Source organism: Zootoca vivipara, chromosome 7 (genome assembly GCF_963506605.1).
Source record: "Zootoca vivipara chromosome 7, rZooViv1.1, whole genome shotgun sequence".
NCBI classification, from domain to species: Eukaryota; Metazoa; Chordata; class Lepidosauria; order Squamata; family Lacertidae; genus Zootoca; species Zootoca vivipara.
In genome coordinates, this window is record NC_083282.1 from 73,027,104 (window position 1) to 73,052,373 (window position 25,270).

General features: G+C 47.1%; 1 protein-coding gene across 1 annotated transcript; it reads right to left on the reverse strand.

The window, feature by feature from the left end:
• Window positions 1-628: 628 nt before the first annotated feature.
• MAFB (MAF bZIP transcription factor B) lies at window positions 629-20,209 on the reverse strand. The gene is made up of 3 exons (XM_035123601.2): window positions 18,464-20,209; window positions 4,890-4,951; window positions 629-2,062 (listed from the first exon to the last, which is right to left on the reverse strand). Exons 1-2 carry the CDS (start codon window positions 19,432-19,434, stop codon window positions 4,939-4,941), a joined length of 984 nt encoding a protein of 327 aa, XP_034979492.1. The 5' UTR covers window positions 19,435-20,209; the 3' UTR covers window positions 629-2,062; window positions 4,890-4,938.
• Between the last annotated feature and the right edge of the window lie 5,061 nt (window positions 20,210-25,270).

Below are 25,270 nucleotides of genomic sequence, written 5' to 3' on the forward strand. Positions count from 1 at the left end.
ATTTAGGAATGGGCCCACTTGATGGCCCATTGGCCTGATCCAGCAAGCTCTTCTTATAGCTGGAATCCTGAACAAGAGCACTCCACTTTCTCTCTTCTTTTGGTAGGTCCCACTCATTGAACGGAAATTTTAACACCTGCATTCAGAAAGTGTCAAATTTGTTTCAGCTTTATTAACAATTTCCACAAGTATATCTTGCTCCTTCTTTTCAAACCAAAGGAAACTATCTCTGTCCCAAATAGGCCATTGATGAAGGATCTGAAGTTACATGCGCAGTTCTGTACAGAAGAACCATTTTTTTGCTTGCTTTCATTCCTGCCTTTAAGTGGTGATGGAGAATGCTTGTCTCTTCCACAGACTGGATGAATCTGTGCAAACCTCCAAACAATTTAGTTTAATTACTTGCCAAGCCTTGCAACAAGGCATAAACCTGCATGTCGCATGTAGCATTACCAGTGGAACAAGTACTTGAATGCAAGAGCTAGAATAATTTGACAGCTAATATAAAGCTCTGTAATTTATATTTAGTTATATTGAAAGGGTTATCTTGCCCCTCCTTTCCCTTCTTTGAGCACTTCATATAAATATTTACTCAGATTCGGAGACCTTGTTTAACCCTCCAAGTACCACATTTATCTTTGATTTGATTTGATTTTTTTATTTGCAGCAGAGAACCCTTCTTTGCTTACTGTGCAGACGATTAAACAAAAGAGTGTCACCTATCAGCTGTTGCATACATAAACACCAGACACCGGTAATTATGATGTATTTACAGTAAAGTACAACTGGATACAGATTAAAGAAGAGACAAAAGATGTAGAGTTGCAATGATTTATTATAAACAATGTCTTTAAATTCTATTCCAGAGACAAGATGATAAGTCTGCTATGTTTAAGTGTGATCCAAATTGCTTCATAAATTATGGAACTGGGTGACATTACTACACAGCCTTCTTCGAGTGCAAATTTAACTCTTATTCTGGGTTTAATTTTAGTTAAGACTCACCAGGCTTAGTTTCAGAACCTGTTTTCAATGTCCGGACTTATACCTGCATCATAGACATTCATAAATAATCAAGACAAGAGCACCCTGAAACACGTACAAAGTGTCTTCCATTCACCATTACTATCATTAAGCTTTCTAACAATAGAGTTGATTCCTGTCATACAATCTGGCTTCAAGACAGGCTTCAACTCTAGCTCTTTTCATTTTATAAATGACGCACAATTCTTACCTGTGATTCACCTTTATTGTGAATCAGGTATATTTTGGAGTGGACGGAACGGCACATTGTGTCTTCGTGTTTTGTGCTAATAATAGCATTTATATAGTGCTTAGAGAGTTCAAAGCACTACACATTCATCAGCTCAGCAATCCTGCCTAACAACCAAGCATTATCCCCATATTACAGAATTGAGGGGAGACACTGAGTCTGAGTGAGAGAAAGTAACTTGCCTAAGGCCTGGTCTGCCCATGTAGCCGAATGAGATGGTGGTGCAATGAGGTGGTAGAATGGAGTCAAATACAAATGGGGGAATCACAGTTATAAACAATGTTCCCTTGTATTCTTTTTTTAAAAAAAATGAAAGAAACCTCTGGACATACAAAACTAGCACTCCCAGCAGCAGGCTGGTCTACAATCTTTGTCCCTGATGCACTTTATTGGTGAGGAGAGGGAGGCAAATATTTGATTATTGTGTTTTTTTAACATGGGGCAAATTTACAAAATGTACCCACATCCAGAGTCTGAAATGAACTTGCCCTTGAAAATAACATTGTACTTTTTTGGGGGGGGTGGAGAAAACCCCAAAATGGGAGAAGGATCTGAAGTGAGGAAGACACGGCTAATGCTTCAGCCATTTTTCATCGTGCTCTTCAAGTAGGTTTGCAATCCATTTAGCTTCTTCTCCTGGTTCTTGGTCACCATGATGCACTAATAGAGTCCTAATAGCCACATGCTGTAAAGAGGAAATTAGTGCAATCCCATGGGCCAAGTTCATCCAAAACACTCTCCCCAACGCAGCAATGGCTTCACTGGATGGCCTCCAGCAAGTTTCCCCATCTGCAAAATAAAAACAATAGTAACCTTTCTCATGGGGGTTGTTGTGTGGACAAGACAATGTATAAAGCAATTTTTAAACTGAGCTCTGAATGATAAAGAAGGAAATAAGACAGCCAGTAGGTTAGAAACAAACATCCTGAAGGCTTGATTCTGCTTAGCCTGTCCTTGCTTAAACTTGTATCTCCATAATCATTATTATATATATTTATTATACATATATATATATATATATATATATATATATATATATATATATAGTCATAGCAACAATGCATAGAAAGCTGATTTCCCAGACCATGTGTGAATCACTTAGGAGTTTCCTAACTCTGAAATTTCTACTTCTAACTGCATATGGCAGAATACAATTTAAATGTGCTGTAAAATCCCCATGCAACATGTCTACCTATATGCATGGGGTTCTGCCTAGGAACACTCCCAGCAAACAAAGCACCCGGGTCAATGAAGGGGTTCCTTCATAACTGGACGCAGGCACTCCAAACCACTGATGGGTGTCCAGGTCCAAAACACTCTCCCCTACGCAGGTGCAGCAGATGCCCAGTACAAATGTGTGGTGTTTGTAAATCTGCCATTAAAGAAGTCTTAACTTAGAACTGTCAGACAAAAAGAGCAACAGCAAGAAGTCTTTCATTACCCCCAGTGCTAAAAGTAGAACAAACTGTTGCAGTATAACACCCTCCACCAAACAGAGTTCTCATGTTCATGGTTCCAGCCAGCCAGCCATGCCACCCTCTGAGACACAAAGCTATTGGGAGTTCAAGCAGCTCAATTGCCCCTTCATTTTTCCCACCCCACGCTGTCTTCCATTTTTCTTATCTAGCTGGCATTCTAGCTCTAGCTCTCTTTTAAATAAGAACCAGTGAAGCCGGTGAATGTCCTGTGTGAGTGTCTGCAGGCAGTTGAAGGATGGATGGCAGCTAACAGATTGAGGTTGAATCCTGACAAGTCAGAAGTACTGTTCTTGGGGGGCAGGGGCTAGGCTGGTATGGAGGACTCCCTGATCCTGAATGGGGTAACTGTGCCCCTGAAGGACCAGGTGTGCAGCCTGAGAGTCATTTTGGACTCACAGCTGTCTATGGACGCACAGGTCAATTCTGTGTCCAGGGCAGCTGTCTACCAGCTCCATCTGGTACGCAGGCTGAGATCCTACCTGCCCGCAGTCTTGCCAGAGTGGCGCATGCTCTGGTTATCTCCCACTTGGACTACTGCAATGTGCTCTACGTGGGGCTACCTTTGAAGGTGACTCGGAAACTGCAATTAATCCAGAATGCGGCAGCTAGACTGGTGACTAGGAGTGGCCGCCAAGACCATATAACACTGGTCCTGAAAGATCTGCATTGACTCCCATTATGTTTCCGAGCACAATTCAAAGTGTTGGTGCTGACCTTTAAAGCCCTAAACGGCCTTGGTCCTGTATACCTGAAGGAGTGTCTCCACCTGCATTGTCCAGCCTGGATACTGAGGTCCAGCGCCGAGGGCCTTCTGGTGGTTCCCTCGCTGCGAGAAGTGAGGTTACAGGGAACCAGGCAGAGGGCCTTCTCAGTAGTAGCACCCACCCTGTGGAATGCCCTCCCATCAGATGTCAAGGCAATAAGCAACTATATTTTACTTTTAAAAGACAACTGAATGTGGTCCTGTTTAGGGAGGTTTTTAATGTTTGATGCTGTATTGTTCTTTTTTTATGCTGTATTGTTTTTAATATTCTGTTGAAAGTCGCCCAGAGTGGCTGGGGAAACCCAGCCATGTGGGCAGGGTATAAATATATTATTATTATTATTATTATTATTATTATTATTATTCACTGGTGCCTGTGTCCACTGAGCATCCTCGATGCTCATTTGGCTCTTAGGATGCATGAGGGTGTCTCTTTCAGGTATATTTGTGGCAGGGTTTGATTAAAAAAATAAATCTGTAAACATCAGGATGCCTTCCTCTTGTTTCTCAGCAGCCCAAACTCAGCTCTATTTCTACCAGTACATGGGCACTAATTCTGCTATTACGGCGAGTCCAGAATGGAAGGCCACCTTTCTGAGCTGAACATCAGATATTGTTTCCAATCCCCATGGCTCACTGGAGGAAGCAATAAAGATGGAACTATCTCTGAGCATACACAAACTGTGTTTCCTTACCACAGGGTGTTGACAACCAGCCCTTCCATGTGCCTCAATAATATATTATTATTATTATTATTATTATTATTATTATTATTATTATTATTATTATTTATATTCTGCCCATCTGGCTGGGTTTCCTCAGCCACTCCGGGCGGCTTCCAACAAAATATTAAAATACAGTAATCTGTCAAACATTAAAAGCTTCGCTAAACAGGGTTGCCTTCAGATGTCTTCTAAAAGTCTGGTAGTTGTTGTTGTCTTTGACATCTGGTGGGGGGCGTTGATCAGAAGGCTTGGCTTCTAGACAGACTTCTGCATCAGCATCTCTCACATTAGACCAGAGCTGAGGATCCTGGCCCTTAGGACTCTCTCCACATCACGTGCACAACCACCCTTAGCCACAACACCTCTCACCAGGGCACAGGCCTTGACTGTTTTCGCCTGGCAGGAATGTGTCCTTGGACTCTGATAATGCCTTTTGTCTGGAGGACAGAGAGGGGTGTGTGAGTGTATGTAGAAAGTAGCCTACTGTTTTGGAGAACATTGCAGGCCTTCCCCCAACTCATTTTCCTCCACTACATGGGAAACCAGGTTTCCATGCTGACTTCTTCCATGGATCCCCCTGCAGTCAGAAGGAGCCACTATCAGCTTAAATCTACCAGCAAAACGATTAGATTCTTATATTGATTACCTACCCTCATGAGGCTGTTGAGAGTGTGTTGTGAGGTTTTCTTGCACAGTGCTTTACAGCATGGTACTAAGAGAGAAATAAAGAGAGCACAGAAAAGCACATGAGGTTTTTTTTAAAATAAAGATAAATTTTTAAAAGATCAGATTCATTTTTGGACAGCTTGGGTTGGAGCCAGACTTAATTGTTCTTCAGGTAGACCCATTTAAATGAATAGGACAAATTAGTTATGACTAAGAAGTCGCGTTGATTTTAGTGGGCCTGTTCTAAGCATGAGCAAGTCTAGATCTGGCCACTTGCATTTGTACATTTCTGCAGACATTCATATATGCTGATAAATGGGTCAGAGAGTATATACAATTGTGGATATAGGCTGGGAAACTGGAGATTTCCTAGTAACACTTCAGAAGACCCCTTTCTTTTTTCTCCAACCAATAATAGCAGCTGCTTGTGACATCTCTGAACTCTGCCAAAAGAATATACCATATCTGGCTTACTGACTGCCAGTATTCAGTGGCTTTCCCATGCAAGCAGCCTTACCACAACCGAAACTTCCCCACCACCATACCGTCATCTCAGGAATAATTTCCCCCCAAGTTTGAAATACATTTCTTTTCAGAAAGCACTAAACTTGCTAAAAGGACATGGCTTGCCTACCTTGCGCCCTGGCCCCTCATGCCTCAGGATATCATAAATTTTTGATATCAATAAAACAGAATTTTTGATGAGCTGCTATTTTGCATTAAAGCAACTTTACATGCAAAGATTGCATAATAGGAAGCAAAATTGAATTTTGCCTCAGAACAAGTCCTTATTATTAATTTAAGTGTTCTTATACGTCTTAGCAGCAGCTTATCATTCTATACATTTAATTCCTTTCTCGCAGCTTAGCAGCGGTTTCCTTAGCTAAACAAATCTTTTAAGGGAGCACATGTACAGAGCGTGGAAACATTGCATTTCGCATTGGGAGGGGGGTAGCTTGAGAGAAGTAATGAAACTTTAAAAGGGGGGATAAAATACATTCAAAGGGCAGATCCTTCTCGCTAAAAGCTGCTCCTAACTGCTTGAGCAGAGCGATGAGAGAAAGGAGTCTGTGTCAGTACCTTTTGCCTTACATATGAGTCCCTCTTCTGTAATTGCAATATACTTAGTATTCTAATTATGGTCGTGCGAAGCAGAAACATCAGGAAATCATTGTCAAGCATGGGTTTGCTGTATATCCTTGTTCTATCCCTTTAACACTTCTGAATTGCCACTGTGCAGAGGAAAGCATGCAGCATAGAAAAGGGTTCCTCCATTCCAAGAGCACAGCTGTGCAGAAGGTTTGCTCCTGCCTTGGTCCAAGAAGCGTATCATTTATTTAAGGTGCCTTTCTAAACGGCGAGAAAAGCAAGCACAGAAACCTTCCCTCCGCCTTATATAAAACAGCCAGCCAGTGTTGCATTCTAGAAGTCCACCTTACAGAATGTATTGGAATGGAGTGGGGGGGGGAGAGAGAGAGACTAATTCATGGAGGTATATAGTCAAAGAGAAAGCAAAAATTGTGCAGTACAAACCTATGCATGCATGGTCTATGTGGGGGGGGGGAGACAGGGGGCAACCACACACCCACAACAAGGAGCTCATCCCCCACTTACCCTCCCCTGTCATAATGAACTCCTGTCATTAATATATACACACTGCTTTTTTTCACAGATATGTTAACCTGTGAGACACAATTTGCCCACAATCTTGCCCTTTCTGTCCCCTCCGGGGGGGGGGGACATTTCCCCCTGCATGCTTATCTACTCAGTAGTAACTTGCACTGAGTGACACTTACACAGAGAGAGCCTAAGGCTACCCTTAACCATAAAGGGGGGAGAGAGGAGCAAATGTAGTAAAAAAATAAATAAAGTTACAGGTAGGTAGCTGTGTTGGTCTGCCATAGTCAAAACAAAATAAAAATTCCTCCCAGTAGCACCTTAGAGACTTCTTCAGATAACTGTGCATGCACACAAAAGCTCATACCAATTACAAACTTAGTGCTACTGGAAGGATTTTTTTTATTTTGTTTTAAAAAATAAAGGTTAACTTTCTTCTTTCATTTATTGGCGATGGGCTGCAATTCTAAACCCCCTTGTCTGAGTTTGCTCCCTTACTGAATGTAGTCAGACATGGTTTTGAGCAGACATCTATATAGGATTGAACCCTTGATGTATTTAAGGGGGGGATGTAAATCCCTCCCTTAAATATACAAAATGGATCTGAACTTTTTAAACCTTACCTGCTGTGTTTGAAACATTTGCAGCTGCTGCTTGCAAGCAGCAGAAACTTGCAAGCCCCTGGTTCTAAAAGGTGGGAGACAAAATTCCTGAGCTATACAGCTCGGCTGGGATTTGGTCAACTTTTCGCAGTGTCGCAGCTAAGCAGGAAAAAAGCAAGGTCTACGCATAAACTGCGCAGGTAGGGCAGAGTGCCCGTTGTCCTTGCTTTTTTGGTCTGAAGAGGGTTCTTCCGCCATGGCAAAAAGAACAAGGCGAGAAGAAGCAGGGAAAGGGCGGAGGGGGAGGGCGAGAAAAGAGCTTTCCGGCAGCTTTATCTGTCTGCTCTTGAAACTTGACACCCATCGCCCAGAAGAGCTCGGTGACCTTGCGCTGTCAATCAACCCGCGGAACCAGCTTGCTCGAGCGACTATGCGGGCGTTTCGCCAAGTTAAAATTTTTTTTTTTAAAAAAAAATGTTTTTAAAAATCACATTAAAACCTAAAACACAGCTGGGAGCGGTTATCTCGCAATCCCCAGTTCATCCTAATAATGTTGCCAGCCTGGCTCCTTCAAGGCTAACCAGTACTGTGCATGATCTACTGGATTGCAAAAGTTGATCAGACGTGCATGGGGGGGGGAGATGTTTTCCTGCGGAGTTTTTATGGTGAGCGCACACACCGAAAATCGGGGGTAAGATCCGACTGAGTCTTGCTCAGAGTAGACCCTTTGAAATCAATGGTTGCAATAGGTCTGCTCTGGGTATGACTAACGTCAAGTCCTTTGATTTCAGTGGATCCACTCTGAGTATGAATCATGTTGGACTAAGTTTATTTGCACACACGCAAACCCATTCCTGCACATCTAAAGCCCGTTTGCTCGGAAGTCCCACTGAATTTAATGCGGTTACTGCCAAGTAAGGCTGTGATCTTGCACACACTTCTCAGGGACAAAGTCCCATTGAGTGCGGCAGTGGGTTGAAAGTGTTATAAGAATTTTAGTGGGTGAAAGCATGAGACTCTTAATTTCAGGGTCGTGGGTTCGAGCCCCACGTTGGGAGAATAAAAATTCCTGCACTGCATCGTGGTCCCTTCCAATCATTCTATGTGAGATTTCCTTGCGTAGGCTATAAAATAAATATTATGCAGATTGTATGTGTACAAAACGATTGCAGCCATAAAGCAGGTTTTGTGCATATGTTGAAGGCAGTCCCACTGGGTTCAATAGAGGTTACTTCCAAGGAGGAGCGCATAAACTTGCGGCCCGATCCCATTCTGGCTTGCTTGGACTTAAGTCACACTCAGTCCAGTAGAGCTCATTCACAAGTCTCTCTCAATGTGTATATATTTGCTAAGCCCCAATTCCAAAAGTGATCTGACTTTGAGCCAGGCCTGTCTTAAATGATTCCAGTGGGATCCTCTATAGTCCCAGGCGCAGGCATCATCTGCTACGCCCCCCTTCCATCGCGATCCCCCGTTGCGTTTCCTGCTCTTCTTGTTTAATTCTGGGGCAAAACCTTGTTAGTCGTTCCCTTCTCTGCCCTGCAGGGAGAGCAAACCGGGAGCAATGCAAATCTCTCTACAGCGGTTAGCAATAGCTCCAGCAAAACTGGAAGATCAAACAAAATAATCTGATTTGCACTGAAGGGGTCTCGGTAGCGGCGGCGGCTGCACCACACCTCGAGAATGCAGGAGGAGCAGAATCAGATGCAGACGCCACATTGGGAGGAGGCTGCAAACCTCCTGTACTTTTTTTCTATGCATGCAGCTCTTACTACAATGACAATATCTTAAAAGAAAAAGAAAAGGTCACAGGCAAATTGGATTAGGGACAAATCAAGCTTTGCTGGTGGGGGGGGGATCTCGGACCATGATGCAAATGAATGGAACTACTAAGTGACAACTGTTGGTGTTGGTGGGATTCGAACTCGAGTCAGTGGAAGACACGTGTTCGTTGCAAATCGGTAGCGAAATCTTATCAAGCGCCTTAAGAAGGAGCTGGGGCCTCAGTATGAGTTTGGCTGTATTTCTGCCAGGAACTATATAGGCTACCCCAACCCCACCTCGGGATGGGGGAAGGTTGCACTGACTCCGAGATCGGGTCCTGTAATGCTTCCTGAGCCACATGCATGCTTACTCAAGAGTAACACTCCACTGAGATCTACAGGGCTTAGTTCCTAATGTGGAATAGCTTGGCTATATTTCGTCTCCAAAGGCGACGTGAAAGAGGAGGGGCGCTGATCCAGATTCCTAGTTACGTAGCCCGGTCATAAGTGCTCTTACTCAGAGATAGTACCCGCTGATGTCCTCCTAAAAAAAGCGCGCATAGGCTTGCAACCCTGGGAAATAAGGATAAACGCTTAAAATGAGTAGGGCTTGAGTAAAAGGATTGGGGCTGTAAGACCGCCTTCCTGCGCACCATTACTTGGGAGCTGGCTCCATTGAAAACAGCAGGACATACTTCCTAGTAAACAAACACGTTTGCTAGGCTTGTCTTCCACTGCATAGTCAATGCCTTTGTAGATGCAATAGGCTGATACAACACAAGCCTTTGCATCGCTCATTGCTCCTCACACTTCGGTCCAGAGGAAAATTTGCTTTCTTTGGCCCCAGTTTCTGATATATAAAAGGAGAACACTAATAACCATGATTGCTCTTTACCCTGCGCAAAGAAGGCTTCTATAAAAACAGAAAAATATGGCTTGCTTGTTGGCCATATCAGGGCAGCAGCATTTAATTTCTACACCAAGAAGTTGTGTGTGTGTGTGTGTGTTTCGTAGATTGAAGCCTGCCTGGAAGTTACATATGCTGCTCGGCGAAACTTGATCCTTACTATTAATCCCCAGAAAGGCTTGGCTACGGTTAGTGGCAGAACTCTGTACATGGGCCAAGGCTCGCTCTCGCTCTCGCACTTCATGTGTGTGTTATTGTTAAATTGCAGCGTTGGAGCAGGTCTGACACTGCATATAGGAGTAAGAGCTTGGATGAGGCCTTATCCCTCTTTAATTTATGGGTCCTAAATCATAATTCCGATGCGTCTCCTACAGAATGTTTGGGGCATTCTATTCTGCGTTCTGTGGACAGTGTGGCCTGGTGACGTTGCCTTCCTGGATCTACGGTAGGGGAAGGGCTACAGGGAACGGCCGTGGCTCAGTGGCTTTGCATGCAGATGGTACCAGGTTCAGACACCGGCATCTCCAGGAGGCCCTTGTCTGAAACCCTGGAGAGCTGCTGCTGGTCAGGGTAGAGATCAGTGGTCTGACATCCTATGTTCCTACATCAGTTCTTCAAAATAAAGATTCTGGCAGGACTCGTAGATCTCCTTTCAGAAGTCCCCCTTCAGGTTGCGAGGGGTGAAAGAGAGAAACAAAATTCATAGCAACGTTTCTTGATCTTCTCTTGGGGAAGGTTACTTTAGTGTGCCGCATGAGAATAACCGGGGAGCAAGTGCTCTTGAGATATCACCACTAGGCGTGATCTGAAACAAAGGAGGAGGTGACTGAGCCTTTCTCTTCCCTCCCACCCCCTACCGTATGGCGCCCCTTGCATCTTACTTTCCCTGGCCAACGCTTCCCTGTCTACTCCACTTTCTTCCTCTCTGCACAACACTTCCTATTTTTGTTGTCAATCAATAGCCGAGAGGAAATGAACGCGCGCGTGGGTCAAGCTGTGCAGGGAGCGGGGGGGGCTAAGAAGTCCGCAAGGAGAGATCTGATCTGCCTCGGACCGAGAGTTCATCGAGATCAGCAGCCCGTCTAAGGTGGAAGCAAGCTGCTTGGAAATATTGGCGGGGGGGGGGGGTTGTGTGTGAGGCTAACAAGCTAATGGAAATCGTCCCCGAGGCTTATGTGCAGATTGCGTATTCCTGCCGTGCGTTCCCGAGCTTGTGCAAAAAGCGCCTTCCCCTCAGTTACCATCTTTAGCTTCCACCACATGCGTGGAGTTTCAGCAGTGGGTGTTGAAAGCTTGAGCTTAATCCGGAACGTATCGTAGTTGTTTGGTTTTAAATAATATAAAAGCAAGCACTGGGCCCAAGGGCAGCCCTTGTGTGGGTGGGTGTGCATACATTTCACTCTCTCTCTCTCTCTCTCTCTCTCTCTCTCACACACACACACACACACACAGAGAGAGAGAGAGAGAGAGAGAGAGAGAAAATTGCCTTCCTCTTTCCGGCTGATGCTTGTGTCAACTGTTCTTCTGAACTGAGAACCTATCGAGACATACGGAAAAATATATATACCGGAACGCCCTTAGAGAAAGAGAGAGAATAAATTGTGGAGTAGGCTAAATGGCTGAGTGAAAAGACGGTGGACAGGACAACCCAGCTAGAGACTCCAGGCCAGGCAACGAGAGAAAAGGCCGAACTTCTGTCCCTATGCAGGAAACCTGTGGGGGATGAGAAGAGGCGGCCTGCAGTTTTGCTCTGCTACTGAATTCATCTGCTTCTCTTCTGTGCAGAGGAAAATCACACACAGGGAAAATCGGGTGGGGTAGGGGAAGAGAGAAACCTCAGATTGGATAACACCTCCCCGCGCTTTCAAGCCACCCTAGTTTTATTCAACTATATATCTTTCCCACCCAAAGCGTGTCTGTATTCCGAGTTGTGAGCCTGTCTATCTGTACACAGTGGCGTCTGCCTATCTTGTGTCAGCTACAGTCTGTCTATTTGAGTCTGTATGTCTCTTCCCATGCCATAGCTGCCCCACTAGAAATCTTAGGCTGCCATTTGGCATACATACATTCCACGCAAACCTCACCATTCCTACTCAGAGAAGCAAGCCCGGTTGAATTCAGTGGCCTTACTTAATAGCGCGTCAGCTCCATTAGATAAGGTAGGGCTTACTTCTGAGTTAAACATGCTCAGGTTGGGGGCTGCATCTTATCTATTGCATCCGGTCCCTGTGATCAGACATCCATTCTGCTAGTGCGCCCTCTTCCCCACCACCACCCCATCTCTCTGCAATGACTTCTGGTGCACTTTCTATCCAGTAACACAAACACACACAAGCATTTCACATTTGCTGCGTTGGGTTTCTTTCCTTCTTTCCTGCTAAAGCTACCAGGTCGTCTCCATAAAATGCGAATGTTTAAATTCCTTTTTAAGGGTCATTTCCCCAATTTCCACAAGTGTTCATGGTGTGTTTGTATGTGATTTTATAGCAACAAAGCTTGTGAAATTTGTAGAGCAGCTTGGGGGGGGGATCCTCCTCCGTCCTTTTCAGCATGAAGTTTCACTTCCCTTCTGATCTCAAAACAACCTTGTTGGGGCGTCTGTTTTGATACAACCCCCTAGACTGAGAATGTGCGCATCGCTTCAATTCTATGCATGCTTACTCCGAAGTAAGCCTTATTTCTGAGCAATAGTGCATAGGGTTGCAGTCGGGGGGGGGTGCGCGCATGTTTAGCCTCCTCTGCATAAACAGAGGGAGGGAGGGAGGGAGGGAGGGAGGGGGAGAGGAAGAGAGAGTCGCTGTTTTGCGTACATCAACGTGTCCTGATAGCCTTGGAACACGCAGGGTTGCAGCCTAAGAAACTCGCCCTCTGTCCCATTTGCAGAGGTCGGAGTTATACTGTAACTGCATCTCTGCAAGATGTGCCTGCTTCCTCCAGGCTCCGTTTGTCAGCAAGTAGACAACTTGCGCCCACTGCCATAGGCCCAGAACTGAGTGCCCCTCAAAAGAAAAAGAAAAAAGGGACACCACCAAAAAACAAAGCGATTTTAGCAGGGCTGTGCCTTAGTGCAACACACTTTGCATGCGAGAGATCCCAGGTGATCCCAGGATCACTAAACCTGATCTAGAAGATGGACCAGTGATCTAGCTTGGCATATAATGCGGCTGTCCATGTTCCTAGCCCTCCTACAATTAGGCAATTCAAACGCTCTGACTTTAACGTCCTTACGCCAGCCTTCCTCCTTAGATGGTATAATAATGTCTATGACTTCGCGCTACGTTAGGAGGTCTCCTTGCTCGTTCTTCCAAGCGGGACCCTTGACGCCTTCTGCTCTAAAGTTCTACCCCCTCGGCACCGCCACCACTCATTTTTTAATCCCACAAGCTAACTAGAGGAGGTTGATACTTTGATTTTCTCAATTTTTAAAAATCCGCTAAATTAACATTTATTAAGAGCGCCGAGTGCTGCTGCCAGGGCACTTCCTACAGCAGCGGACCTCTGCCCTTGAACCTTCCCACTGACACAGTTATTTGATGGGAATCCGGGCGCCTCAAAAGGAACCTCCTTGTACTTCTCTGAGGCCTGTTTTCCTGGAGGGGGAAAATTGTTGCTCAATTAGCTGCAGTGATTTATTCCGTGCATGCATGAGAGAACATTAATATGCGATGGCAGTTCCCACGAACAATATTCCGCTCAGGCCTTCCGACAGGCCGAGCGTGCCTCCCTTGGCAAGTGGGGAGGGGGAGAAAAATGAAGCCCTCGCTAGTCCCCTCCTCCATAAGACCGTGCTGCTCTTGCGGGCTGGCAGCGGCTCTTCTCCGCCTTCTCTAGCAGCCAGTGCGGGGTTGGGATTTCTCTTACGAATACTGACAACCCTCGCTGCCTGGTGGGGATGATCGCCCCTCAGGCAAAGCTTCCATTTGTCTTCCGCTTGCAAGTGCGGTCGGTGTGGGAGTCTCCTCCTCACAGATTTAACTGATCCCCGACCCCCTTCTGTCACGCACGCCTTATTATAATGATTATAATGATCCCTCACCCCATCTCTGCCTTTCTAACAAGAGGACAGTTTCGGGAAGAATAACAGAAATACGGTAGGTCTTTCCCACTTTGAGTTCTGAAAAGGAGTGGAAAGTTGTTTAAAAACCAAACCACACACACACACACACTTCCCTACCTGCGCAACTTGCCCGTCATTTGAGAGCAGAAGGCCTAGATCCGAAAGCTTTTGCCATCCAGATCCTACGTACATTCTCTTGGAAGTGTATATCAGGTTTCCTGGCTCTCTGTCTCACGCTGGTCAAGGGAGCTGACTCCCTAGTCAGCCTGCTGAGGCTTGCAAGCCCGACGGCGCGTACCAGGAAGCCAGGCCCAGTTCAACTCAGCGAGGCTTCGTTTCCGAGTTTTAGACTGGTTTTTCTTTCTTTCTTTTTATCGTGTTCCCCAGAAACCCACAGAGCTTACCTCCGCGTAAATGGCCGCCCCTTTCTTCCTACACTTTCCATGGAAGTAAGATGGAAGGTTCGGCTCACCTCGAGCGTACCTAAATCGGTTCAAATTAAATTCTGTATGGTTGGGTTTTTGTTTTGGAAAAAGTTTACACTTGCGCTGATTCTGAGCGTTGGGCGACTCAGCTGTTTGTATCAGGAAGGAGGGAGAGGACATCGACCGCCGCCGCCGGCTTTTTCTTTTAGTCACCTCCACCATCAGCCTAAACTTAGTGAATTAACAGAAGAGGAGTGAAAGCATGAATCAGCTGCGGTGGCGAGTGGCGGAGGCGAAGATCACCTCCTGGGAACCGAGGGACGGGTCTGTGGGAGGCAGGTGAAGCTGGCTAGATCAGGAAATGCACAGCTCTGACTTTGGCTTGTGGGGAAATGAGGATGCAGCGAAGGACGGTCCAAGGGGTAGCCCCCCGGGACTCTCTGGGTCAGCGTTGCTCTGATAGGCGCTTTCTGTTTTACGAATGCATTCGCAGTTGGTTTTGCCTGGGAGGGAGGGGGCGTGCGGGTTGTTGAATACTAATAAATAACAACAACAAAGAGGCCCCCCATTCCTCCCCGGGGAACTCGAATGGCGCTCTGTGTATACACACAGATACACAAGGCCCACTTTTTGTTAAGCTCTTGGGCCTGTGTTTCAGCACGATCGCCGCAGGTCACTTTCCTCCACCTGAGAGAGACCCCCCCCCAAAGCCTGATGTGATGAAGTTTGCGAGCCTTTCCTACGCCACCCCTCGGAGCTGCCTTGCGGTGTGGAAGCGCACTCTCTCTGTGTGTGGGGGGGGGGCAGTAAGACAGGCCGAAGGATTTCAGTCCAATTGAAAAAGCAACTATTTTCAACCGCATGGAGAGTTTGGGGCTCTTTGGAAACAACACAGGTAAACAGATCTTTGCAGAGAGCGAAAAGTTCCCGATCCCTGGGTGTTTTGAGACCAGGGGGATGTACTGCTGAGCTCAGGCCAAAGTTCCATAGAGGCCTGTCCATTTTACAGAAGGACGTGGTCTTGGCATCTCTTCCCCCCCCCCAATGCTGTGGCCCCTTCATTTAAGGACACTGAAAGGTTGGACACTAAAGCAAGCCACAAAACCTCCATGTTCTATCCTGAGCCTGAACAGTTTCCCCATGGAAGCTCTCATTAAAATCAAAGATATTCGCTTCCAAGTTACATGCTTTTAGAAGAAGAAATGAGAGCTCCAGTTCCAGACAAACTAGAATATTATGAAGACTAAAACACATCTTGGTGCAACGATATTGCTGAAATCATCATTTGGCCTCAACTTGATCTATCATATACAGGTTAAGGCACAGTGATATATATGCTGCCTCTGAAAGCAAGTGTCTGGGACTAAGTGTCTTAGGGCATTTATGTGGAAGATATCCCCTTTTAACACATTAAAACGTACTTCCGAGAAAATACACATTCTCTCAGACAGCAGGTATTATTGTTAGGGGGTTTTTTTAATAAAAAAATAAGAATTTTGATAATGGATCGGGCTGGAAGTACAGAGTTCTAGCAGTTCCCTGATTTGGTGAATCTGGACCCAAATAATAATAACAGTCACAAATATATTGTTCCACGGATTCAACCCCCAAGTAGTGAGAGAAGTACCCCCTCCAAAGAAAATGCCATTTCAATGATATTAGTAAGCAAAAATATGAAACAATTTAATAAACAAACAAAAACCAGAAACCAGTCTGAATAAAACTACAATAAGACCAAGAGGTGTTTTTTAATATTTTTCATATCATAAGCAGGATTTTAAATTGATCCCTTCAGAACGTTTACATGAAATAAAAACAATATTTTTTTCTCTCTCTGCTGCTGCAATGTTGCGACTTCAACACAGTTGAATCCGTAAAAACCCAAAAAGCTCAGAGGTGTATTTTTTTTCCTGATGCATGACTATTAATATCCACAATATTTAAAACGGCAAGCACCATGCTCTTCATTTTTCACGATTCTTGGTATTACTGTTAATTTATAAACTAATACAAACTTAAAATGCATCCGGCCAGCAGTGCCAGCAAACCCTAAAAGAAAACTAAAAAATAAAGGTTTTCATTTTGGTATTTTTGTCAGTGCAACATAAAATCCTTTTACTGACCTGCAGGAGGAAAAAAACACCAGAAGAAGAAGAAAAAGTAATAAACACACCCATAAGACTCCAGATTATTAACTACAGTATTAGCATTTGCGAAGAAATTTGGCTAAACTCTCACTGGCTGCATGAAGAAGCAGATTAAACATTGCAAAAAAGAATATACTTGAAAAAGCGAAGTGTCTGCCTCCAAAACAATATTTAAAAATAAAATAAAAGAGAGGTGTGGTTTTTTAATGCATTCAGAATCTATTCCTACTCTTACACTGATTAACTTAACTCCAATCAGAGCGCGAGCACGTGAGTTGCGCAGGACGCAGCCACTGAAACTGACTCGCATCTCTCAGCGTTAAGAAGTGAAGCGGCCAATTGTTGCTAGGGGTTTGTGAGGGCGGGGAGAAGTAATCGCCAAGTTGTAAAATCTCTTACTTTTCCTGAGTGTCTGATAAATTCAGGTAGCCCAAACGGAAGATTACTGGGGACTGCAGTAGAGACCCAGCACGGGATCCAAGCGTTGTCACACATTAATAATATTCTGCCTGGGCTACTTGTTTTCCTTTTCGCTTTCTGAAGGACACACCACTACACATACTTGGAAGTAAAGTCCAATTTAATTCAGGGCGAACTTGGCCCTTTCTAACCGCATAGATCGGGAGGTCAACTCCGCTGATTTGGGAAGAATTAACTTCTAGAGTAAGATCATTGGGGTGGAGGTTAGGCTTGTCATTTTCTCTGCCCCAACAAAAACCAAAATGAAAACTAAAAACTTTTTTAAAAAAGTTACAGCTTTTCAAAGTGCACCAAATATACAAAGTTGCTTTCTGAATGCAAAATGCCCAGAATTTCTCTCTTTTCCCTCCTGTGTGTGTGTAAATTTATTATTTCCCTAAAGAACGACCAAAACCATCAAAAGCCAGCCTGCTGAAATGTTATTGTGATTTGCCCCCTGCGCCGGTTGATATGGCTGATATATATTTACAAGCTAACAGGGGGCCCAATCCACCAAGAGCAGCCCTGTTCTTTCCAAAGGGACATGCCCAGGACAATTCCTGATGGAATGAGCCCTGATTTATTTATTTTTAAAAGAAATATAGAGAAACAGTTGCATGAGCAGTTAAAAAAGAGGGCTTTATATATATATATATACTTGTGACATTTCCTCACTCATTGAAAAGGGAAAAAAACCGAACAGGAACAGAAAAAGAAGCTATGATTGATGATCAACAACATGCGAAAAGTTTAAACAAGAAAAATGGTACAAAATAGAAGTTACCATACATGTCCAGCATGCAGGATTAATATTTTTAATGCAGATTTTTTTCCGTATTTTTATCCCCTATATAATCAAGCAGGCAATAAAACCGAGGAGTTTTTATTTTCTTTCCTCTCCCTCCCTCTCTCTCTCTCATGGCAACGTCCCATCTGAACTCTGTCACTTTCTCATAGGCAGGCAATATATGAGGAGGCTGCATATATTGTCCTCTCCTCTTTTTCCAGGTAAATTGGGTCTTTTCCTCCCTTCTCTCTTGTTTTCTTCCTTCCGTTTATAAAACAACCACCACTCCAAAGCAGGTAATTCTAGATGGCTTGTCCAGTGCCCATCGTTTTGCTTTGAAAAGTCCAGGTTAAAGTTCTACAAGCAAGCAACCGATTCGTATAAAACATTTTGCGTGTGTGTTTGTTTAAAACAGTCCTTTTCTCTCCCCACCCCACCCCCTTCCGCCCCATCTCTCTCTCTCTCTCCCCTTCTACACATCTCTGTCTCTGGCCAATTAAGATGAAAAAGTTGCGACCCTTCCCCTCCCGCTTGGATCTTCGCAGCTCATCTAGAGGAAGACAAGGATCTGCAAAGATTAGCAGAGTCACGGATTAAACAGGCCAACGCGTCACCCCCTTCCCAGGCCCCTCGGTTGCTCTTCTGACTCTCAGCTCAAGAGGGTAAGGATGGATGGAGATGTCAGAGGATGGGAGAGGGGGAACGACAACTGGGGAGCGGGTGGGGGTGGGTGGGGGGAGAAACATATCTCGGTTGGCTGGTGGGTTTTTTTGTTTTTGTTTTAAAGGACTCACATGAAGAACTCGGGAGAAGACGGGTTGTCACTGGTGGATCCGGCCTCTCGGAAGCCATTGCTGGCCAGTTTCTCGCACTTGAGCTTGTAGGCGTCTCTTTCTCTGGCCAGCCGGTTGACCTCTTGCTTGAGCTGTTCCACCTGTTGGATGAGCTGGGTCTTCTCGTTCTCCAGGTGATGCTTCTGCTGGACCCGCTTGTACCTGCAAGACTGGGCATAGCCTCTGTTCTTCAAGGTCCTCCTCTTCTGCTTGAGGCGGATCACCTCGTCCTTGGTGAAGCCCCTCAGGTGCCGGTTGAGCTCCCGCACTGACATGGACACCAGCTGGTCGTCGGAGAACCGGTCTTCCACGCTGCTGGAGGACGAGGAGGACGAAGACGAGGACGATGGGTGAGGCTGGTGAGTGTTCTGGAGCTGCTGGGAGGAGCTGGAGGCGTTGGAAGGGGTGGGCGACGCCTGGTGATGGTGAGGGTGGTGGTGGTGGTGATGGTGAGGGTGCCCGTTGCCCGACAGGTCTTCGTGGGGGACCCCGGTGTACTGGTGATGATGATGCTGGTGGTGATGGTGGTGGTGGTGAGCGGCAGCGGCCCGGAAGCTCTCGAAGCCCTGGAGCTGCTGGGGCACCTGGTGGGACCCGATGAGGGCTTCCACCGCGTCCTCCGGGGTGAGGTTGAGCGTCTCGGGGTTCATCTGCTGGTAGCTGTTGGCCATCCAGTAGAGGTCCTCCAGGTGCGTCTTCTGCTCGGTGGGGCTGAAGCTGGGCGACGAGGGCACCGAGCTGCAGGGGGTGCTGATCGGGGTGGACGATACCGAGCCGGCGGGCTGCAGGCGCGTGCAGTGGCGGCCCGAGCGGTCGGCTCGGCCCAGGGGCTCCTTCTTCACGTCGAATTTCATCAGATCGAAGTCATTGACGTACTCCATGGCCAGGGGGCTGGTGGGCAGCTCGGGGCCGATGCTCAGCTCGCCAGCCATTGCGCTGGGCTCCGCGGGGGGAAGAGCCTCCTCTCCCGCCGGAGAGAGGAGAGGGGACCACGGCGACGGCGACGAGGAGGAGGACGGATCTCACCGCCTCGTCGGCTCACTCCACGCTCCAACCCTCCGTGCTGCCAGCCAGCCCGGAAGAAACTTTCTCCGCCGCTTCGCCGCAGCCAAGCCAAGTCCGGGAAACAGCCAGAGCCGGAGAGACACACACTCTCTCTCTCCCTCAGGGGGCTGAGGGTCTTCGTTCTCCTTCGCCTTAACGGTGCCGGCAATGCAATGCAATGCAAGTAGAGAGAGAGCTGTCAGTTTCTCCTGTTTGCCAGAAACCCGCTGGCAAAAAAGGAGCAGGTTTTTTTAAAAAGGAAAAATGCAGCGGGGAGGGAAATCCTTCGAAGCTGTTCGTACGTGCGCGCGCTCCTTCCTCTCCCAGAGAGAGACGGCGATCTGCAAGGATAAGATTCAGTCTCTGGTTTGTAAGTCCGGCTTCCCTTCGCGACCTGGAGCAACTTTTCGCTCGCTTTGCTGCTCAGCAGAGAAGGGCGGCTGGTTGCAGTTGCTGCTTTTTGTGTGCAGAGTTGCGATCGCGCTGGGAAATGGGAGAGAGGCCGGGAAGGAGAGAGAGCAGGAGGAGGAGGAGGAGGAGGAGGGGAAAGGAGAAAAAAAGAGCAGCACCCTCTCTCTCTCTCTTTCTCTCTCACACACGCGCAGCCCACTCCTCGGCAAGCTGCGCTCGGCTCGCGGCCGCTGCCTCCAGCGCCGATTGAACAGCTGTGATTCGGCGCGCCTTAGCTCTTCGCTACTTATACCGCTCGCTTGGCTGACACTCAGGCGCTAGGGGCGGGGCCGGCGGGGCGCGTCGACCAACCCCGGCCCGGGCGCGGAGTTCCTGGGGTAGCCGGGGGGCGGGGCCCGCGCTCCCAAGCCCGGCTGACAGCTCGCAGCCAGTCAGCTGACTCGCAGCTGGAGAAGCAGCTAGCGCAGCCGAGCTCCCGGCCGGGCTTGGGGGGGCCTTTCATGTTTTCATCTCTCCACCAGGTTCTTCTTCCCGCGCCTCTCTATGGCTTTGCGAGTCACCCTCCCCCGGCCCTAGATCCACACACCTTTATTAATTATCCTTAATTAATAAATCCCCCACCAGCCCGTCACACGCACCGTCCCATTATAGGAAAGGGAACAAAAAAAGAATTGCTTCGCGGGGGAGGGGGAATAAGAGAAAGTGCCAATAAAGGGCTGTAACTTTCCCCCTGTTTTTATGGTGCCTAGGAAAGAGATGGGGTTTATTGCACAAGGAAGAGATGGCAAAGCCCGGGTGAGGTGTGTGCGCGTGCATGCATGCATATTGCAGGATGGGAAGGAAGGGGGTTGCAGACATGTTTTGCACGGCCTCGACTAGCTGCCTTTATTATATGGAGCGGGGGAGCGAGATCCCAAGTTAGAGATCATTTTTAAAAAAGAGCATCCTTGCAGTGGTGGATGAGTTCTACAGGACGGGGGGGGGCAGGGAGGAACTAGAACTCTCCATTTCACTCCTGGAATAGGCCTGTGATTTCCCTTTCTCCGCGAGTGACTGCATGCAAGAACACATTTTGCAAGATTTCTTCTTTCTTTTTTTGGACCACTGTTTTTGTTTGAACATTTTGTAACGATTAAGGGAGATTAAGGTGCTCGCTCGCTCTTCTTTCTCTTTTCAGCAGCTCTGCCCCAAACAGGCATAAAGCGCGACCCCAAGTGGTCATATGGAGTATAGCATCCATCTGTAAAGGAGAGGGGGAAATGATCAGAGCAGGAGGCGAATTTGACGAAAGCATCTACCGGTATGGATGAGGAACAGAAACGGCAGGGGCAACCGAAGTGAAATCTGTATCGGGAGGACCTCGGCGTTTTAAATCCAAGTGATCCTTTTCCACCAAAGACTGTTGGGTTATTTCTTCACCCACTTGCCGTCTTCTCACAGAAAGGGTATTTCACACACACCCTCTGACTGATCAAATGTTCTATGACCTCTGATATTTTTCATTCAGAGGAGGATATATGCTAGTTACTGATGCACACAGGTTTTACCCTCTCCTCGCCCCGCCCCCATTTCTTTTAAAAATGCGATCAAAACTTTGAATAGGATAGTAGCTCAGTGCAGTTTCCTTTTTAGTTTATCCTAGCCCAGAAATCTCCAGCTGTCATGGAAGTACGATGCGATGCCCAGGCACTACAAGAACACGAGGGTGACCGTCGCTGGCTTTATATTACCGGTACCTCCGCCTTCCACGCAGGCCTCTTCCCAAAGGAATTTCAGGGCATGCCAACGGATCTCATTGCCTTGAATTTGCTCGCTTGGAACTGGGGTTCTTCAACTGCAATCAGCTGGACTGGAACTCGAGGGTGGTGGGATTTGAGGGGAGAGCCTGTTGCAAGAACCTCCTGAGGCTGGGAGATGAGGGCACGGGGGAAGAAAGCCCCCTGGAAAGCTAGGACAGAGGCTTCCGTGGGGCCAGGTGACCACCAGCCTCTGCGAGAAGGATATTGTATCCACCTAAATAAACTCTATCTGTTTCTCCGGGAAGGAAGAGAGGTGTGTTCGTGTGTCAGAGAGAGAGAGAGAGAGAGAGAGAGAGAGAGAGAGAGAGAGAGAGAGAGAGAGATATGCAGGCGGACGAGGATGCAGGCGTAAAGTTAGAAGCTTTCTGCGTGCTATGGTAGCCCAAATCAAACAGCAGCAGCTGAATTGTGGTGGGGTTTTTTGTTGTTTGTTTTGCAAAATTTAGGGATTCTCCTCTCCTTGCTATTTGAAGTGTGTGGAGAGAAAATTAGACGAACGAGGGCATCTGCAGAACATGCAATTCTCCATAAAACATACACACCCAGGCAAAATCAATACTGCTTTGCATCTTTCCACGTGCCTGGCCCAAGAACCCTCGGTAAACATCCTCTGCCTCGTTACTCGTAACTGGTAAAACAAAATTCATCCGGACTTAGACGCCCAAGCAATTAGAGGGTTGCAGTTTTGAACCGCGGCTCCCCTTCCTTGTTTTTGAAGTTCTCTGAGATTTGCTTTCCTGTTCCGTTCAATCGTATCCAGGAAGAGAGAGGGAGAGAGAAATCTCTCCGCGCCGCCCCTCCCCCCCCCGCAATCAACAAGGACGTGCACATTAACCAGAAGAGAGCGCAAGCACCGAGGGAAATCGCTCATGCTGCTTTCTGATGAATGGACTGCTCTCGGTTTAAAAGCACCGGGAGGTCCTGAGTTCGGATTCCGCTGGGGCCGGGCGGTTGACCTGGGTCGCTCAATCCCCGGGTCTACTCAAATCACAGAAGAAGGGTGGGAGAAGCGGGTTGGGGCTGCCCCCCTGCCCAAATTCATTTCGTGAAAGTAGAACGCAATAGAATCAATGCGGGCTGTTACATTATAACCACAATCCAGCACGAAGGCGCGCTTCAGGCTGCAACTGTAATTGACAAAGCCCCATTCAATTCAATGGGCTTCTGAGCAGACGTGTAATAGCAGACGTGTAAATTAATTCATATCGAATGCCTTTGAGTTCGGCGCAACCAGGATAGTTTTTCCCGCCGTCCTCCGATTTTAAGCATACCTACCTGGAAGTAAAAGCCGCAGAAACGAGGAGGACTTGTTTGTAAAACGGTGTCTTTAGAATTGGGGCCTTAAGATAAACCAGAAGCAAGCTTGCTATAGCAGCCTGGCATCGTTCTACTAAGCAAGTTTATTTCAAAGTGAGTCCGGTCGCCCTTATTTCAGTGGAGTTGAAGTATAAACAGGAGCGCACCCGCGCTTACTGGAGAGTAAATCACCCTCTGAACATTTTGACGTTGTTTAATTTTGTGGCTTAAAAGGGGGGGGGAGCAAAATTTCTGCCGGATCTTTCTTCACTGTTTGGCTTCCACAGCGCGATCCCCAACTGCGCTTACTCAAAAGTAAGTCTCACTGAGACTCTGGGGACTGCTTTCCTTCCTAACCTATCGTGTTTATCTCTCTGTTTAGGTTTGCCACGTCAGCCGGGGCCGCTGGATTGGGGCCGCTGAGCTGCGGCCTACACCAGTTACACCAGTATTTTGGTTGGTGTGTGTGTGTGTTTGCACACCCACACCCACACACCCTTTCTTTGGAATACAAAGAGCCAGGTGTCTACTCCAGTGTAAGCAGTTGGCGGCCTGCCGCCATCCGAAGGTGGGGGAAAGCAGAAAGAGGAGATCAAACCAAGGCACAACTGCTCCGTGAAGCAGCTCCTCATCCCGAAGAAGAAGCCATCTGATCCCTTCTCCTTACCTGAAGGAAGCTGCTGCCCCCTCCCCACGCGGCCCTTCCGCATAGGACCCCTGCTGCAGCCCTTGCAGATTGCTGAGTTATTTTATCCACACTTTCTATGGAGATGATTATGATTATGATGGAGAGAGTGAGAGTGGTTCTCTCTCTCTCTCCCTCCCTCTCTCTCTCCCCTGCATCCGGTTTAAGCATTTATAATTCAACGCACCTCGCTGCACGTTTCTGGAGAAGGAAGGGCGGGTTGCAATCCCCACCGAAGTCCCTTTCGTTGGCGAGGCATCGCGGATGCTCTGCCGTTTTCGCTCACGCGGCACTTTATATGGAATGCGCATTATGTGGAATACAGTGCAAGGCGCGCGCTCCCTCCATTATTCCCTTGCTTAGGGGGGCAGAAGAGTCTGCAACCTCAGAAACAGGGTTGTTGTTTTTTTGGATGTGGGGTAATCTCCCCCAGCAAGGATCCTGTTGACCCAAGGGTCCATGGGAGGAGAGCCTCTTCCCCCCCCCCGGACACCCCTTTCCGCGCATCCAACCTCTTTCCCCACCCTGTGCAAGCTAATATTAGAGCGCGATCCTTGCATTAACTTGCTCTTCTTTAACAATAGAGTCTGTTACTTAATCCTTTTGCGAGGTGGAGACTCTGAAAGGCTGCGGGAAAAAGGCTGAGCGGATGTTTCCCTAGGAGAAAATTTTGCTGCTTTGCTTAATCTTTGATTCCTGCCCCCAATCCACCCACCCACCGCGAGCAATCACTTTCTTCCCTGTTTTTTCTTTCTACCCCGGAACGAACGCGCCTCCGTGGGCATTTCTCTGAGCCCTTTTCGGTCCTCATAAACTATCCAGGCAGCTACCAAAGGAGTCTTTCCCACACCACCACCCCCGCCCCGCTTCCCCCCCTTTAATAGCCATTTTTATCTCTCCCCATTAACAGTTTAAGAGACATCCTACAAAACGTGCTATCATGTGGGACAAAATCAAAGCAAAAAGCGCGGGTTTGTTAAAAAGCGGAGCTCAGGCGCTCCGTCGATTTTTTTCGTATTTAAAGGCTGGTTTAGTTTAGTGGGCGAGTTTATTTATTTATTTAAGGTCGCTAAAGTTTTCATCAGTAGCAGGATACGTGATGAGCAGGAAGGACTATTCTCTGGTCAGAAATAGAGACGGACAGGGAATGCAGAGTCGCCATAAACCAGTTAAGCAGAAGTACCTGAATTTAAGGGAACCCCAGAATCCCAAATACGGTACGTCGTGCACAATCCAGCCGGTCAAAATTAAGCACAATGGGAGAGTTAGGCGCGAGTTTAAGATCCATCGCAATGCAATCGCTTCAAAGCGATCCGCTTGTGCTCACTCTGGCGAATCCAGAGCTATTTACAATGACGGAGAGAGAGAGAGAGGAAGAGGGAGAGTTTGGCCGCAGAATTTAATGTGGTGGGGATCGCACCCTGATTGTGAACGTGGACTCTGGGGATTTCTACACACGTCACACTTGAGATTTACTTCCAAGTGGAATAAGTTTAGGATCTGGGCTTTATTCGAACTTATTTCCAAGGAAGT